This window comes from Falco cherrug, chromosome 6, assembly GCF_023634085.1.
Source record: "Falco cherrug isolate bFalChe1 chromosome 6, bFalChe1.pri, whole genome shotgun sequence".
Lineage (NCBI taxonomy): Eukaryota > Metazoa > Chordata > Aves > Falconiformes > Falconidae > Falco > Falco cherrug.
The window spans coordinates 44,868,311-44,886,489 of NC_073702.1; the positions used below are offsets into that span (position 1 = coordinate 44,868,311).

General features: G+C 41.3%; 1 protein-coding gene across 1 annotated transcript in view; it reads left to right on the top strand.

The window, feature by feature from the left end:
• UST (uronyl 2-sulfotransferase) overlaps positions 1-18,179 on the top strand; it is a 166,402-nt gene that overhangs the window by 65,596 nt on the left and 82,627 nt on the right. The window contains exon 3 of the mRNA XM_055714566.1: positions 13,730-13,885. Within this exon, the coding sequence (XP_055570541.1) occupies positions 13,730-13,885 (156 nt within the window). The remainder of the gene's footprint in view (positions 1-13,729; positions 13,886-18,179) is intronic.

Genomic DNA, 18,179 nt, shown 5'->3' on the forward strand with positions numbered 1-18,179 from the left:
GAGGCCTGTGGCCAGCGGTGTGCCCCAGGGGTCAGTGCTGGGTCCAGTCCTGTCCAGCTTATCCACCAGTGCCCTGGGTGCAGGGACAGAGCGCACCCTCCGCAAGGCTGCTGGTGGGACAGACCTGGCAGGAGCGGCTGATACAGCAGAGGCTGCGCGGCCCTTCAGCGAGACCTGGGCAGGCTGGAGAGCTGGGCAGAGAGGAGCCTAATGCAGTTCAACAAGGGCGAGCGTGGGGTCCTGCAGCTGGGGAGGAACAGCCCCCTGCACCAGTACAGGCTGGGGCTGACCTGCTGGAAGGCAGCTCTGTGCAGAAGGACCTGGGAGCCCTGGTGGACAGCAAGTTGCCCACGAGCCAGCACTGTGCCCTGGTGGCCAAGGCCAGTGGGATCCTGGGGGGCGTGAGGAGGAGCATGGCCAGCAGGCCGAGGGAGGTGATCCTCCCCCTCTGCTCTGCCCCGGTGAGGCCCCATCTGGAGTGCTGTGTCCCCTGCTGGGCTGCCCAGTTCAAGAGAGACAGGGAGCTACTGGAGAGGGTCCAGCAGAGGGTCCAGAGGCGGTGAGGGGGCTGGAGCATCTCCCTTGTGAGGAAAGGCTGAGAGAGCTGGGCCTGTTCAGCCTGGAGAAGAGAAGGCTGAGAGGGATCTTATCAATGCGTACAGATCTCTGAAGGACAAGGTGTCAAGAGGATGGGCCAGGCTCTTTTCTGTGGTGCCCAGAAACAGGACAAAGGGCAATGAGCACAAACTGGAACACAGGAATTTCCATCTGAATCTGCAGAAAAACTTCATTCCTTTGAGGTTGAGAGATCACTGGCACAGGCTGCCCAGAGAGGCTGTGGAGTCTCCTTATGTGGAGACATTCCACACCCACCTGAGCATGATCCTGTGCAACCTGCTGTAGGAGAACATGCTTTAGCAGGGGGTTGGACTACATGATCTTTAGAGGTCCCTTCCAACCTGGACCATTCTGTGATTCTGTGTAATGCACAGACGAAAAAGTCCTCCATTTTTTTTCTTTCAGTCCTGGCAGTCACTTACCCTGGAAAGCATACTTGTGCCCTGCTGTATTCAGCTGCAGTCAGTCCTGCGTGGCACTGATATGTGAAGCTCTTCCAGCATTTTCCTAATGCCTGCTGTATTGATCAGAGGGAATTACAGCATGCCCTGAATGAAATGAAAGCACGAGAGGGTAATTTGGTAGATTTGGGAAGTAAGTTTTAGAGCCAAATGGAGTGTAATTAATGCGTCTCCTTAAAAACACTTAAAAAGTAGGAACTGAGATAATGAACAACAATCCCTTGCACAGGGTTGAAATGACTGATAGCTAATATCGATGCTATGGAGTTAGGTGTAATGGAAGGCCACCAACAGGTGATACACATTGGACTGTAGCTGTTTTGCAGAGTACATTCCAGTGTTTTTTTGGAAATTGTATCAGTTTTGGCTTTTCATCATGGCTTGGTGCCAGAACTTTGGGTTTTTTAAATACTATGTGGGTTTTTTCCCCACTGGAAGGACTGAAAATAGCACTTGTTCTCTGAACAAGGAATAGCATCATGACGTTTCAGGAGATCAGGGTACTGGGCTGCTTTTTTTCAAATAAAGGTGGCAGTAGCAATTTTCTCAGTGCAAGTAGAGAAGGAAAGCTTTGCCCACTGCTGTACATGAACGTTGCTGTGTGGTTCTGGTTCTCTCTTGAAGGCCAGCTGAGCAAGCTTTTCAAGTCTTCCCCCAATAAAGGTTTACTTGACTGTTAAAAGATTAGCGTTTGTTGCCCCTGCCAGTGATATAGAGGTTACCATGCCAGTGTTATGAAGGTAGTGTGTCTGCCATAGGCCCTTCTTCTTTGGTCCTTAGGCACCAAGGACAAGGACTTGAGTGAAGATTGACTAATCCTAGATTTTCATGAGTTCTAAGACACAGATCTGTGCATGCTTCTCTGCAGATAGATGAAACCTCCAGTAACCATAGCACACCTCTGGTCTTGCTGGTGTGACAGATAAAAAAGGTGTATAGTTTATCCAAACTGAACCTCCTGTCTGTCATAAAAAATGACTCTTCAAGTTAAAGCACTTGAATTTCCTAGTTCAAATCTGTATCTCACCACCTCCTGCGGGTTTTTCTTATACACGTCTGAAAATATCAATTTTAAAGTTTTTGCAAAGGTGATTTCTTTATTCTTTCTCTGTACATTGAAGTTTAACTGATGGCTGTAGATGCTGCTAGCCTGTTTTTAAAAAACACATGTGAAATTGATGTTCATTAGTGACTGATGGTGTTCGGTTGATATATTTAATGTCTGAGCATCTCAGCAAATAAAAACAGATGTATTTTGTACCAGTATTTGGGCAAGCTATTTCCTTAGCAAAAATTCCTGAGGTTTTTACCTCCATCCAAGATGGTGAAGCTGACCTGTGAGAACAAATGATGAGATCTTTATCAAACCTACTGTTGTTACTGATTGAAAGCTTTTCCCCTGAGAACTTGGCATGAGAATCAGGATACGTCTTTCTTGTGGTGCAGCTGATATATACGTGTAAAGTAGCTGTGCACATCAATGACAGATAAATTACATTCAAGTGGTCTGTTCTTTTCTTGATGTTTTTCCCATGGGATGTCTGTCATGGACCCAGTGTCTTTTGGCAGCTGCTTAGATGTCAGCACAGCCCTATGCTTAGCACATGTGTGACAGTGCTTCAAAGCTTTACATGAATACGAAAATGGATGTGGATCAGGATAAGGTCAAAATGAAAAGAAATGAAATGCATACACACAATAAGTTTGATCTGATTTTATTGTTTTGAAGCCAGAAAGTAAATAAATACCCTTTTCACCATTCTTGCAGTTCTCACCTAGTACTTACATGATAATTGTTCATGTCCTCCCTTGTGGGTTAAGACTATGGGAAAAGATGGCAGAATCCTTGAGTGGGCTTTGGTACATATGTAGTGTATCCAGTCCTTGTCCCCCGAGTTGTCAAGCAGTTAGGATTTTTTATACTTTATTATATTTGAATTTAAATCTTATTAAAAGTTGATGTTAGCATTGCCCCCATTATGTCGTGTTTTTATGTTAATCAAGTTTTTGTCAGCTTTATTTTTTTCTAGTTCTTTTGATAACAGTACTAAGATCACAGCCAAGAACGGTGCATTTTTCTTTTGGTTTTGATTTAGTTTTTTTTTTAAGTGGATACTTCCTTTTTCATTTTAACTTGTGTTTTAGTTCTAGTCATCTTTTTTGAGAACATGATTTTAGCCCTTCAGCGCTCTGCAGTCTAAAGTGGTTGATTTGTTAGGGATGAAGTGCTAGACTTCAGAAAAACACAACCAAAAACCAAGCAGGATTTCTTTCCTTTTAGGTACATACTTACTAGGGATTTTAAGAGCATGAATAGTAGTGTGTGTGTGTTTGAGGGAGTTGAAATTCTCTGTTTAGCTGTTCTAAAACAAATGGTGGATAATCTTTGAAGCAATCCATCCAGGGCAGGGTGGGAGGAGAATTCAATGATTAAAAAAGCCCTATCCAGTGTGAAATGAAGAGTTGTTAATGAGACGGTCATGCAGAGTGAAAGTTTTCAGCTAGCAAAAATTGTCAGAATTTAGAAACACTAAAGTAGAGTAACTTCCTGTGGTTATTAGACTAAATACCTGGCTGATAAAATCAAAATATTAGAAGAATTCAGTAAGTGCCATAACCACAAAGAACCCCTTCATAGTGTGAAGTATTGTTTTACTGTATAACTGAGTTTTTGAGCATACTACAGTCAATAAAATACTGTGATTTTAAAAAGCATAAAATATTTCTCCACTTCCCTCAGTTTATTAAAGGGTGGTGTAAAATAATGGTAGAAATATTGGAATATTTTTTTATGCTCTTTTAAAATTGTGTTCTTCCTTATAAATGACAGTATCTCTAGGGAAGAAAAATATTATTTTTCCAGAATATTTCCCTCTTATCTATTATTTGTAATCAGTTGGAATCCTGCTGAAGCTACAGATGGTGATACAGCACGCTAATATTAGAGATATTGCCAAAAGCTAGAATTGAATCTGTACTATTAAGTGTGAATTGGGTCATAAAAATATTCGAATAGTACTGGAGTACTAATTCCTGTTTGTTTTGTTCATATTAATTTATTGATCAAGAATCTTCAGGACAAGAAATCATTTTACTCTATGATTTACCAAAATAGAGAAGATGATTACTTATTTTTTAATACTTCTGCAGTTTATAGCATATCAGAAAGGTGTTGATACAGGGAGGCTGACTGATGGTTAATGGGCAATACAAAGAGACTTGGGAAATTAAAGCCAGATTGCCTGTCACAAGAAGATAAATCCATGAGGGGATACTGTGCATGCTGGCATCCTGCAAAAGTTTATACAACAGTGAACTGGCTTTTTACTAAGCCTGACATTTTCAGGCTTCTCTATTTTGAAAGACTTTGAGAGACAACAGGGATGTGGGCTTTGTGCATGACAGTAGTCTGTAGTTCTTGTCTGTCGTTCAAGTATTTAATTTTTTTGATTTGTGCTTTAATTGTCAGGCTGTGTGCATAGTTAAAGGTGAATTTTGCTTGCCTCTGGCATTAACACAGAAGCCTACCCACTGCACTGTTACACAAAATACCAAAGTTCTGATGTCACCAATTTTGCAACCTGTAGGTTTGGTTCTAAATCACATATCGTAGCTAAAAAAGTACCCAAGGCATTAGCATCCCCACTTTTGAAGCTAGTAGAGCTCTGTGTTTTCACTGAAATTTAGGACATAATCCATTCTGATTTGGTTTTTGTTTACCTGCAAAGCATCCATGAAGATTATTTCACAGCATGTGAATAGCTCTTACAGGTAACAGTTTTAATTTCCAGCTGTTCAATAGATTCCACTCTTCTTCCCCTTCCTTCCATGAATGGAAGGTATTAATAAATTAACATAGCATAAGAGAAGGTCATAGGTCATACCCACTCAATTGTGGCCGCCTTCATTAACTTTTTATTAGGAAGTGCTGTATTATAATACTGAAATCCAATTACAGCTGGGTCTGGATAATCAAAACCTTCAGTGGAAAACAAAAAATCTGCAATTCTGGATAGGGGGAGCATGTCAGAGTGTCTTGTGTAAGTGATAAACTGATTTGGTTGGTGTTATACAAATGACTCACAAGGCTTAGCAACGCAACTTTACCATGAGTCTCTTACCACGAGTTGATGCTGTTCTTAAATCCTGAACTGTTACCATTGAACAGTTCTGGAAGAATCTCAGTTGACCTGGGGAAAAAAAAAAAAAAAAGCAGCTTGAAGAAAAAACTTGAAAACCCAGAACTTGGGATGCTGTGAAGGCTTGCAAAACTGGGGGAAAAGAAAAAAAAAATAAAAAAAATTGGTATTACTTTGAAAGCCTCATGATTTTGAAGACAAGCTATTGGGTCCTGGCCGTCCTCTACTCAGGCTTTACAAAACTAGGAAGTATGATTTGGAAACAGTGAATAGTGGTGAAGTGCTCTAATAAGGGCTGTGAGCTTTAATCAAAACCAAGATTGTGAACTTGCTTATTAAGTGGTCAACAGTAGAGTCAAAACATCAAGATGTCTTGACTGGGCTTAAGGGGTCTGTGTGAGAGTGGGGGTACTACGGTAATTCAGGGTCTGTGTGAGAGTGGGGGTACCATGGTAATTCAGGGTGAAGGAGGAGTTTGGGCGAGGAACATAAGGATGGGCAGAGCAGCACCGAATAGGTATTTCTCAGGACAGCACCCCTGGCACCACCATGCCCTGGAGAAGCGTGGAGGCCTTTGCTGCTGGCACTGTTAGGGATTGTGAGTAGATGCAGGGAGAAGCTCCCTCCGTTGAAATGGAAAGGAATCCTGCCTTGGTCAGCAGGAATGAGGTTTGGTTTGCCTGAGCCAGCCAGATTGCAGAAGGGTGAAATGGGAGCACTTGATGCTGGGCTTTGTCCGCTGTTGCCCCCACCATGTGACAGGATCCGCCTGTGACTCAGACGTGGACTCTAGTAGAGTCAGGGAAGGTATTTTGGGCCTTTGAGTAATTTTAGATTTAGATACTGGGATTTCTGAACTGGGTTGTTCTGGCTCTGCTGGAAGAGTTGGCCAGCAGCACGTTGTCCTTCCTCTAGGTCCTTCTTGGTGTTACTCCTTCCAGGTGGTGACATACTGTCATAAACTGGATTTGGATCTGTTACGTGCAGAACCTGTAACGGAAATTCAATCCCTTTGAGCTGCTCTGAGCATATGGAGTGAGAGCACCTTGGAGCCAGCTCATCAGTAATGAGTGTGTGGATTGCAATCCAGCAGAACTGGCCTGTTTTACAAATTAAAATCCAGTTATGGCTATACACAACCTTTATTTCATACTGCAATTGACTTATAAAGTGCAGTGCAAAAGACAAGCACGCTGGAGACATTAAAATAAAATATGAAACTACTGAAGGGAGCCCAAAGTAAAGGGCAGGAGGGCAAAGTGAAACATCGTATGACAGATCCTTGGCAATGGTGAAACTATGAGTTGTTGAACTACCTGCAGCCTAATAGATAGTCAACCACAATAGGTACAAAAGGGTTAAGCCTCAATGTGAAGAAAGACAAGTGCATACAGGGGAATAAATTATTTAGTCTACCACTCACCACTCTCAAATCCAATATTATTGGCTCCCAGAGTGAATTCGTGAATATTGCATTGGAAGGATAGAAACTACTGTAAGGTTGTTAGGTTACTTAAGGGAACACCAGTGGTGTGATGTATTATAAAAAGTTTTAAAACCTGGCTTAGCTACTTAATATCTCTCATTTTTTAAGTATCCAACATAAACATGTGGGTTGGATGTGATAGGATTTACCACTTAGAGAGAGAATAACTGTGCCAGTGTGTTCTGAGCACATCACAGAGTACAAAACCCTGGGCTCAGGAGGAAAAGCAGCAGGTTTAAACTTCACAGTTCCAAGATACATATACATATAGTACGAAGCTGCTCTGGAGTTAAAATCTGGCTTGCACAAGTTCTGCTGCTTAAGGGTTTTTTTGATATTACATGGAAAACCTTCCAGTGGAATACTGGGTAATGAAAGTCACACCAAAATTCTTAACCTACCCGAATTCATGCTAGTTCCCTCAATGAATACCAGTGTCAGTGAACTATGACCTTATATCATTTGTGTCCTCTCTCTTGCCTATCTTGATAGGTGCATACCAGTAAGAAGACTTTGACAATGTGATCAACTTTACAAGTAAGAGATGAAAATACTGCTTTTCACAGGAAAACTAATGAAGGTCTTCCTGTTCTTTTTCTATTGTAATCTGCATACACTTACGTAGGGTAAAGAAGAAAAAGAGTGATGGCTTTATGTTCTGCACCCCTCTCTATGACAGTAACAGTCCCAAATGCTTTGATTTTCTAAATGCCGTTCTTAGATGTATTTAAAAGGGGTGTCTGCAAGATGTGAAGGTTAACTGTTCCATTCTCTGACATTAAGGTGATAAGATACAGCACTATATGTAATTTTGGTCCCAGAAGCGGTGAACAAGTCGCAAACTGCAGAAGAAAGCAAGAAGAATGAAGAGGAGGTTGAAAAGCAATCTATGTGAAGAAAGGGTGAAAGGAAAAGATTTGGTTATCTAGCAGGTGTTGGTTGTACTCTCTCCCCAAGCAATCATCTGTTTGATAAGGTGATTCCCTCACACCTGCTTTATCCCTGAGAGGAGTCAGAGCTGCCATTACTTGCACCAGTGAGTGTTGCTGAGTGATGAGAGCCAAGAGTCCTGCTCGCACCTTCAGAGGCTGCCTAACATCAGTGGCCATCTGAAGCTGCTGAGTGAGGACAGCATCTGCTCTTTATCAACCTGTTTGACTCTTTGTATACGTGTGCTGGATTTGAATATTGCTTAACTTCACATACTTGAAATAAACCTAGTTCTGTGCTCTCTTTGGTGGGGAATCTTTTGCAGCAGATCACAGAATTAGAGGTTTTGCTCAGCTGTGAGCTGCTGTTGTAGGAAAGTAAATCAGGTGTAAGGTATAAAAAAAGAATGAAATGTGTTGACAAGGGTGCAGCTAAAACTTTGGAAACCTGATCTTAGACCTATTCTTTGTAATTTTCCTAGGATTCTATTGATATTATCATAGTTTCAATTTGCTGTATCTATAGCCATAGTCTCTTGTAATAGGATGTGATCTGAGACTTAATGGGGAGAGAATTCACTATGATTTGGACAGAACTCTTTTGATGTGTAAGGGTGTAGTACTTCACAGAAAAATTATTGGAAGTTTTGATATTGGCTATACAAATCTGTTTTGTGGGACACATCGTTAGCTTTGGCAGACAGGTCATAGAAGTTTTTTTCTTCAGTCTTAATAGGTTGGAGGACTATGTCTACAACCAGTCTTCTTTTGCTGCTTGTGCTCCATGTGTATGTTTTCAATTTATTTTGGTACTTAGGGATGTTGAATCATTAGAGAACACATTTTAACTTTTTCTTCCAAACAGGTCAGCAGCCAAACAGATGAAATGCATTGTTTGGGGCAGGGCGGGGGGGGGGGGGGGGGGGGGGAAGTCATTCTTTTTTAATTAAATCAGTTGTTTAATGAAAATGCACGAGAAGAATCTTGTCTCTTCTTCTGCCTTATTTTCAGTGTTCCGCTGCAGCTATATGGCTTTCAAACTTTGAAAACAAACAAACTTCACCCTTAACTTTTTTGTGGTTTCTACTGTATTTTCAGTGACCCACAGAGGAGCTCATGCTGTCTGGTGTGCTTTAGAGTTGGTTAATTCCAAAAGTTTGTCTCTGTCCAGTGTCACTATTCTCTACAGGTGGATCTTGACATAACTGGATTGTGTAGTTTAGCTGGGGAAGAAGGAAGCTAACTAGTAATTTATTTTGTTTTCTCTCTTTTTCATCTTTCAGTCGTGTTTTCTGTTGACATCTCTTTGTGTTGGCAGTTCTTCATTGTAACGCTTTAAAAGTGGGTAAGAATAAGTTGATATTTGTTTGGAATAAGATTTTGTGCAGCAATTCTTGAAGTTAGGTTTGGAATATGTTATCTCTTAGTGACTTTAAATCTAGAGTTTGTCTTTAAATGGGCCATGGCAGGCTTGTGGCAAACCTCAGTTAAAGAGAGGCATCCATTGGATCTAAGATGATCTCAAAGCTGGTGACTGAATTATCTGATCTGTCTTCATGGAACCCACAATGTGAGAACAGGTATTCTCTGGAAATCATAGATCAGCTAAAAATGAAATGCATGGTGAGTCACAAAATTCTGGAATTTGTTGGTATAGCAGGTTGTGTAAGAAATTCTTCAGGTAACAGGCAAGGATGTGCCTTCTAACATCCTATGTGCAATCTTTGGGGGCATTGGAGGATGAGAAGACACACTGGAGAGGAGCGGACTGCTGACAGCAGTCAGGTTTGCAGATACCTAACAAGCATCCTCCATCACTCATGAGCCAAATGGGGTATTGCTTTGACCCAGTAAGCCATTTTTTAAGTTCTTATAATTCTGTCTTAGTTGAACAGGAAAAAAAATTGAGAGGTTGTACTGAGAAGGTGTGATGCTATATAGAGATGTGTGATGTCAGCAAATGTTACATTGCTTTCATGATCTTAACCAGTTTTGTCTGTGTTGGCTTCATTCACTTGATAAACATGGAGCACTGTCTGACCACAGGTTAGTGTCTGTTCAGGAAGGAGAAGCCTGTTCTGACACCTACTTCTGGCCCCTCTCATGAGTGAGGGCAGGGCAGGAGTCACTTACATGCAGAAGTTGTGAAGGTAATGGATTGCTTTCTGGGAACATGTAAGGAGTTTTTTATCTGGGAAAATCGTACCTGGGCTGGGAAATTTTTGGTGAGTGAGCAAAAATATATACTGGATCTGGCTCAGTAAAAGTAGAATGATTTAGGCCTTTGGGTGGATCCCTAAATTGTTGAACTGCAAGTAATTATCCAGCCTCATTTTGTTTTTTTAAATGGTGCAAAAGTTTACCTGGAGACAAAGCCACCAATGAAGATGGAAGCTGGGCTTTTGTCAAGGTATCTGAGAAATGGCTCCTCTCCTGAGACTGGCAGACCTACCCTGCAGAGCTGCTTGACAGTCGTCATCTGTAATGGAAATTCATTTTGGGTTAAACTTGCTTTTTCTTCTCCTTGATTTCATTCACAGTGGTTCTTGACATCATCTTTAACTGTGAAACAAAAACCAAAAAAACTCAGTTTGAACTGACAAGTAAATTGTTACATAACTTTCCAAACCCCTGGAGAGAGCTGTTGTAATTACACTGTGGGTTTTACTTTTTTATAGCTGTAAGTACTAATTTATGTAACTACAAAGTGAATTATATGTTTGAATTGTTTATATTATCTCTAGGCTTTGGTGCAGTGCTCAATAAAGTCACTCTAGTTTTAAGTTGTGTATATTACATGACTGTCAGGTTGCCAGAGCATCACCTCAGCAGTTAGTCAGTCTACATCACACATACCCTCATTGTAAAACAAAATGTAATCCAATTAGCATTTTGTAAACCTCCAGCTGCTGTTTTCCATCTTGTTTCTGCTAATACAATAGAAGCCTTCTTTTGAACTGCCTCCTCTGCCACCATCTCTTACATTGTCTGAATCTGTTGCGAGTATTGTGAGGGGGAAAAGAAAGAAGTTCCTCTCTGAAAAAGTTTTAAATTTTTTGCATTTCCAGATCTGCCTGATACAAACTCAGGTTTCTGGAAGAAGTATTTCTTCTTCTAAGAAATTACTTAGCATTTTCTAAACCACAGAAAGCAGATTTGCAGCGTCTGAAGGGAACTGGTCACATTAAACAAATGCTTGCTTACATAAAAAAGCCTGTGTACTGCATGGCTTTGTGTACCAGGCTCACCCTCTGGTGCATTTAGGTGTCCTAAGTAGAATGGTGACGTAAACAGGTGAAACATGAGCAGAACTTCAGCAGTGCACCCCTAAAGCTAGCACATTCAGCAGTGCTACAACTGAAGTTTTGATTACCTTTAATGACTGTGGTGTTCTGAAGTGAGCTTTGAGCTTTAGCATTTATCTTGAATCTTGTCCGATTTTACCAAAGTGTATTCAGATGTTTGCTGAATCAAGGCATTGATATATTGGCCTCCTTCAAGTTAAACAGTTGTCTGAAAATAATAGCCCTTTATTTCAGTTTTCTTTATCTGCAGTGAGTACTTGCTTATGGTTTTTTTGGTGGTTGCCATGGTTATCATCTGTGCACAGAACAGAATTGTGCTACGTAGGAAGGTGAGTTTCAGAAACAAAGGTGAGAACTGGCCAAACTTGGTAGCAGCTGTCATTTTTGTAGCTGGTAAAGTTGTTCGCACTTTACAAAGGCCTGCTTTAATTTTATTACATTTTTAAAGAATGCTATTAATAAGATTCACTCAAAGTTGCTGGCTAATCAAGTGAGGGATTTAATTAGAACTTCATTGTAATCTGGGTGCAGCAAAATTCCCCTTGAAATGAATGAAGTACCAATAAAGAAAAAATTTTCCTCCCTGTATTGCTAAATGCAGCTCTGCTGTGAAAATCAAAACACTTAATTCTGAAGCATTTTAAAATGTTTCTGTAGCCCTTCAAACTCTCAGCATTTATCGCATTTCCAGGATGCTAGGCAAATATATGCTGTATGGGCTCTTGCTCTTTCACTAGCACTTGTCAGCATCTCCTTAGCATTTCTGTTGAAGACTTTCACATATTTGCACAGCAAAGTATGCCAAAAGTGTATGCCTGAGCAGAGAAGAAACTTCCATTCCACAAGTTACGTTGTTGTTGTGTGGGTAGTGCTGCAGGGCTGTGGCAAATATTGGTGCAGGCTTCTGTTATGCAAAGAAATGAAATAAAAAGAGGGCAATCCAGAATATAAGCTGTAGCATAGAGATGTTAAATTCATCACCTTTGGAGTTCTCTAATCATTGAGGCTGGGTTTTAGCATTTCGGAGGAAGCAAGGCTTCTGAAGGAAAGACTGATAAGGAGTAAGGGGGCAAGGTTTCTCATAGGAAACTCTATAAATGAGAATTGGTGTTACGTGGGTTTTGGATGAGCCTTAGGAGGCCCATATTTACTTGCAGAATCAGGAGATGTGTTGTCCTGGAACTGGGAAAGCTTAACCAAGGCCGTGATCAGCAAATACCTATCCCTTCCCCATGTAACTTGGAGAATGACAGCATCCATGTTTATGTTGCAGTGAAGGATTTCTTAAACATTGCAGGCATTACAATAGTAGTATTCTTTTGGTTGTGATAGCAAAATGCTAGTATGTTCCCATTATATGCAAGGGAATCCAGATTTTTCCTTTTTTTTTTTTTTTTTTTTTTTTTTTATTTTATTCTAGTTTGCAGTCCTCTGAAAGTATTCTGACGGGTTGCTTGAGGAATCATTTTGCTTCTCTGATGAAGGTCTGTTAGCTGTTCAATTACCATGAGAAGTGCCAGAAGCCCATATGCCTCATCTGACTGCTTTTATGTTAGAAATCCTTCTGCTGGGAGAACATGATTGCATCAACAGCAGAAGTAACTATACGTTGAGACACACCATTGCTTTGGCACGTGAGCCCTTCCTTGCACTGAACACATTGCATGGAATTTGGATGCAGGCCCAGCATCGGGAAATATTTTGTGCCGTCATGTTATTAGAAAAATGAGCTTTCTGTGAGTGCCATATATGCACCACTGTGGATGAGACTGTGAGCTCCTGACTGTTAGCCAGTTCAAAAGGCTTGACAGCAGATGCCTCTACCTATGTTATCAGATGCTGCTGCTGTATGCTATGCACCAAATGCTTGTCTAATGCAATAGTGTGACTTCAGAATGCCTTTTACTGAAAGAATAACCCATGGGCATCATCCAGGAACAAAACAAGGCTGCATCCAGTATGCTTCAAGACAGTAAACTACTACTCATTTGTTCCGGTTCCCTGGAGAGGAGAGCATGGCGCAAGTGTTAGCGTGGGCTGGAGACCTTCTGAATCGGCACATTGGCTGTGGCTGTCCTGTTTTGAGGTTTAATGAACGTTATCTGTATGAAGATGGAGGTGATCGTTCTGTGCCGGTTAGCCTCCAGGCCACCTGTGGCCCTGGCGTTGTTTGTTCCACACGTAGATACCTAGCTAGTGGTGTGACCTGTTCTCTGAGTCTCTTTGGAAGATTCATGTTTATATTTGAAACTGAAAAAGTTGCTTAATTTTTAGCTCTGTATAGCTGGTGGTTGTTTTGTGTTTTTGGTTTTTTCTTGTTATGCTGAACTTTTGCAGTTCAAGCATTCCTCTTGCATTATGTCAACTTCACTTTGAGTTGCCAAACTCTAGTGCAAATTCACTCCTCTTCATACTTTGTATGGGAGGTGATCGACTAAAGCTGATTGTTTGCATTGAGGTTACAAGTAGCAAGCTTAAGCCCATCATCATCTTCACTAGAAGACATCAGCAGTGGCTTAGTGTTTCTGCAGTAGCTATCAATCTGTGCTGTTACTTTAAACCAGACCATGAGGGCGGTATCTCAGCTTGGCACCTCCTGAGCCAAGTGTTTGTATTCCAAAGAGCATCTAGCTTGCTGGTGGAAGTGAATGCTTCTGACCTGGGCAGGGGCCTAGTAATTCTCCTGTATGTATCTGTCAGTGTATGGTCAAAACATGCTGTGATTCAGAGGTACACAGAAACAAAAATACCTATATACTGACTCCATTTTTTTTTTTCAATCTGTATTTAGGTACTTCCTTTCCCCAGCCAGGTGGTCTACAACAGAGTTGGAAAGTGTGGGAGTCGAACTGTGGTCTTGCTTTTGAGAATTTTATCAGAGAAACATGGATTCAACCTGGTTACATCTGACATCCATAACAAAACAAGACTGACCAAAAATGAACAGGTAAGTTACTCCTTCTCATCTTGGATCCTGTTTTCTTATTATGTTTGTGAAACTGAGAAACAAAGGCATATGCTAGCAGAAATAATACTGAAAAGGTGTACTGCTACTTTGACCTGAGTAATCAGCCAGAATTCTTCATCCTCTAAGTGGCTTCAGTTAATAGGAGAAATGGATGGTGGAGCCAAGAGCAACATGAGGTGGAAGCTAACCAGAAAAACTAACTTCTAGTGAGGCAGTTCTTGAATTTAGTCAGCATAGCAATTAGTCCGGCAGTGAGGCAAGAAGGGTTAGTACGAGTGAGGTTAGGTGCTAACAGCTTCTGGAACCTGTATTAATGTATCTGCAGGGCACTGCCATTTATCATGTAAGCAGGCCAGTTTATTTGGACCTAGCTTGGGTCTCCTTAAGCAAAGCAGTAGTAAATAATAGCCAGCAGGGTGGGGTTTTTTGCTGTCTTAATTCACTTCTAGTAATCGCTTGCTTCAAAATGTTGTTTCCCAGGGCCATGCTAACCTGTGTTGCTATAATTTGACATGTCCTTGATTCTATCTCTGCTTCTTAGTCAACTGCCTTTTTCATGTTATAGCACAGCCCTCACTAAGGCAAATGAAAATGCCACATGAAACCTCTTTACCCAGACACCCCTTTTCATGTTCCCTTGAAGTTGCAGAGGGCAGTATTTTTGCAGCTTCGATTCCACAAAAGATCCAGTTGTTTAAATTCCCTCGGTTTTAGGGTAACTGTACGCCTTCCGTGAGTATCACTGCTGTTAGTTACTGATGCAAAAAGACTTCAAAGAGTATGGATATAGTTGGAAGCCACACACATTGACTAGAGCAGCTATTTTGATCTGCTGATCAGGTAAAGGCTGCAATACCTGCCTGCATCACTCCTAGGAATAGCAACCTGTAAATCACAAAAGGATGTGTGTGATGATCAAAATACAGACATGGGCCTGCCAGTGGCATCATGCTGTGGTTAATGGAGATGATTAATTTGTAACCTGTTTATGAGCATAGGCTTGTTACTTTAGGTATAGCAGTTTATTCCAAATGGAAATTTGGGAGCAGATCTTGTTCCTGCAGGTCCCACATTCCTCCCTTCCAAGGTGGCCATTTAGCTCCCACTGGCAGCTGGCTCATCTGACCCCACACAGCACTCAAGTTCAGCCTGAGGTGGGGACCAGGCGGCCAGGGCTGCCACACCAGCCCGAAGGCTTCTGTGCACAGCTGGGTGCAGCACTGCAGTAAAAGGCTGTGTGGGAGGACAGTGTCCCCCCACCGCCCCTGCTTGTGGCTAAGGAAAGCCCTGGGCTTCTGCAGCATCCCTCTGTGTATCCTACTAGCAGCGTCATGGCGCCTGGGGAGTTCGCAACATGGTCCCATCTCATTGTGGTCAAACTATCGTGTGCTACAGAGCCTGCCTGATTAGTTTTTCTGCTTAACTGTAGGATATAGGATAAGGGATTTCTGTGGTATGACAGCCTTTGCATTTCATGTTGTTTAGGTTTTGTTTCAACTGAAACTCAATGAAAAACATTGTTGATTGGGATATGTATCATGAAACCTAAAAATCTTTCAGGTATTAATAATCATCAGCTTTCACTCTCATCAGCAATTTTGCTTCAGTTCTGTTCTGCCTTTCTCTGGTAGGTGGATTGTCCTTTGTTAAACGTGACACAAGATCACATCTCAACAGTCTTCTGTGCTTTAGTCCAGTATGTGGAGATTCCAGAGAGGCCCAGACTTATTTTTGATGCAGCCAATACACAGAGGATAAATATCTGCATTACCTTTTGCACTCCAGAAGTTGTTTATCCAGTTACTAGACACTGGAGCACAGATGGTGCTGTATGTATCGCTACAGAGCTGATGATTTATTCTGTGTGTGTATATATATATATATGTACATACACACACATACTACTATAACTTAGACCATCATAGAATCATTTAAGTTGGAAAAGGCATGTAAGATCAAGTCCAGTTAACCTAACACTGCCAAGTCCACTACTAAACCATGTCCCGAAGTACCACATCTGCATGTCTTTTAAATGCCTCCAGGGATGGTGACTCAACCACTTCTTGGGCAGCCTGTTCCAATGATTGACAACCATTTCAGTGAAGAAATTTTTTCTAATATCCAATCTAAATGTCCTCTGGCACAACTCGAGGCCGTCTCCTCTTGTCCTGTCACTTGTTACTTGGGAGAAGAGACCCAACACCCACCTCACTACAACTTCTTTTCAGGCAGTAGTAGAGAATGATAAGGTCTCCTTGTTTTAATTTATGGCTTATTTATATGGTTACAATAGGTTGATAATGAGTACTTTTGCTGAAAAGTGCCTATGCTTGCCAGGAAGCATGCCCGGAGACAGTAACTGTTGTGTTATTCAGGGTATTTATAGTTGTCTTCTCATTTCTTATGAGCAGAATATGAAAAAATAAATTATTTCTCCCACCTTTGATGTGGTGTACGCAAGAGGAAGTTAAGAGAATGGATGGTCTCAGGCTCCAGGCATTGGAATGACAGAAAAGAGAGCTGGGTTGGGCTGTAGGCTCCCAGTGTGAGCATGGACTTCTCGCACAAGATATGTCTCTCTCCCTTCAGTCATTTGTCCTGTGTTTAGTTAAAGCCCTGATCCATCCAAGGCTTTTCTGTAAATATTTAGCTTATGCAGTCTGCTGCTGTTAAATAAAGGTAAGGACCTAGGTGTTCTTAATGACTGCGGGGATTGCACATAATAGAATCCATATTCTCATTGCATTTTCCAAGCTCCTTCCTGCTAAGAAATTTTTCCAAATTATGTGTGCCTGTCAGCAATTAGAAGTGCAACCTTTGAACATCTATGGGCATAAGGGAGTGAGTTCTGGGAATAGATGAGTTAATTTTGCCTTAGATTTACTATAATATTTTCAGTTAATTTAAATACAGAAAATAATACGTAATATCCATGTATACAAAGCCAGTCTAATTGATATGGCTTTAAAATGACACACAAACTGTTGCAAAACTAATTCTTCCCCTTCCCTGACCTCCTTCCCCACCCCCATTTTTTTTTTTGCATTCAGAGAAGTAAAAATGAGTATGTTTATAGATACACAAATACCAGTCACATATGGGACTAATTGATAGTTTATCCTCATTTGGTTTCATTCTAGCACCCGTCCTTGTGGCCGTGCAGCCAGCTTTAATACACTAAAAATCCATCACTATTTTTTCTTAAACGCTTATAAAGACAGAAAATTGATCATAGCAGCTTGGGGAGCTGAAGAAGTTCTTGAAACCGTTCCAAGTTTTTGAGAGCTGAAAATGAAGATGTAGTCTCATTCCTGTGAGTTGTTTATAGAAATGAATACCAAGATGAAAGTGATATACCAAATACCTGTAGATACTTGTGCCTCCTGGACCCTACATGTCTTCAGTAGAGACTGAAAACAGTAGAAGAAAGTAAAGAACTCAGAAGATAGACAGACACAGAGATACTTATGTTTTTTCCTATTTGTATCAGTGTTAGTGTAGACCATAGTGTGATCCAGCTGACCTCACTTAAAGAATCCCAGTTGCCTCATTGTTTTTATACGTTTTGACCTCGGATTCTTCCAGTGAAATAAAGCAGCTTTGGCTGATGATACACACAATTTTGGCTGATGTCTGGGTGGGCGTTATTATCCGATTACTAATTTTTGTTCCCAGTAGAATTTACCTATTGCAAATCCTGAACCAAATGGGGCTGCTCTGAGTAGTCAGTGTGGGAGGCTGGCCATTTCCAAAAGAGGGAAAGAAGGTGTCCTCTCTCTGGCAAGCCTGAGTTGAGTTTTTGTGCAGGAACAATGCTGTGGCTGGAGCAAAGCCATCCACGTTTCTCCCCTTTCGGGGAGGGGCCCCATCCAGTCTCTCTCGGAGTCATTTCGCTGTGCCATCTGCTGGATTGTTATTTACAATGCAGCAGCAGCAGAGTACAAATACACGGATGATGCTGAGCCATTAGGGTTTGATTTCTTCAGCATGGCCAGCTGAAGAGATCCTACAGTGGTAGTGTAGGACAGTAGACTAAGGAAACCTCTTTCCCCTTGAGGGTATTGCCTCATGGTGTTCTTGCTCAGGACGGCTTGAAGATTCGGAAGTAGCTTGTGATTTATGGGATTGCCTCTGTTTGCAGAACTGGTTTTCTTTAAATGTCCTGTTCAAAAGCTAATGTAGAAAATGGGTTTTGGAGAAAAAATGAGAGTAAAAACTTAAGCAAGGAATCACTGTGGCAGAAAGATGTTATGCTAGGGAGCAAATCAGCATT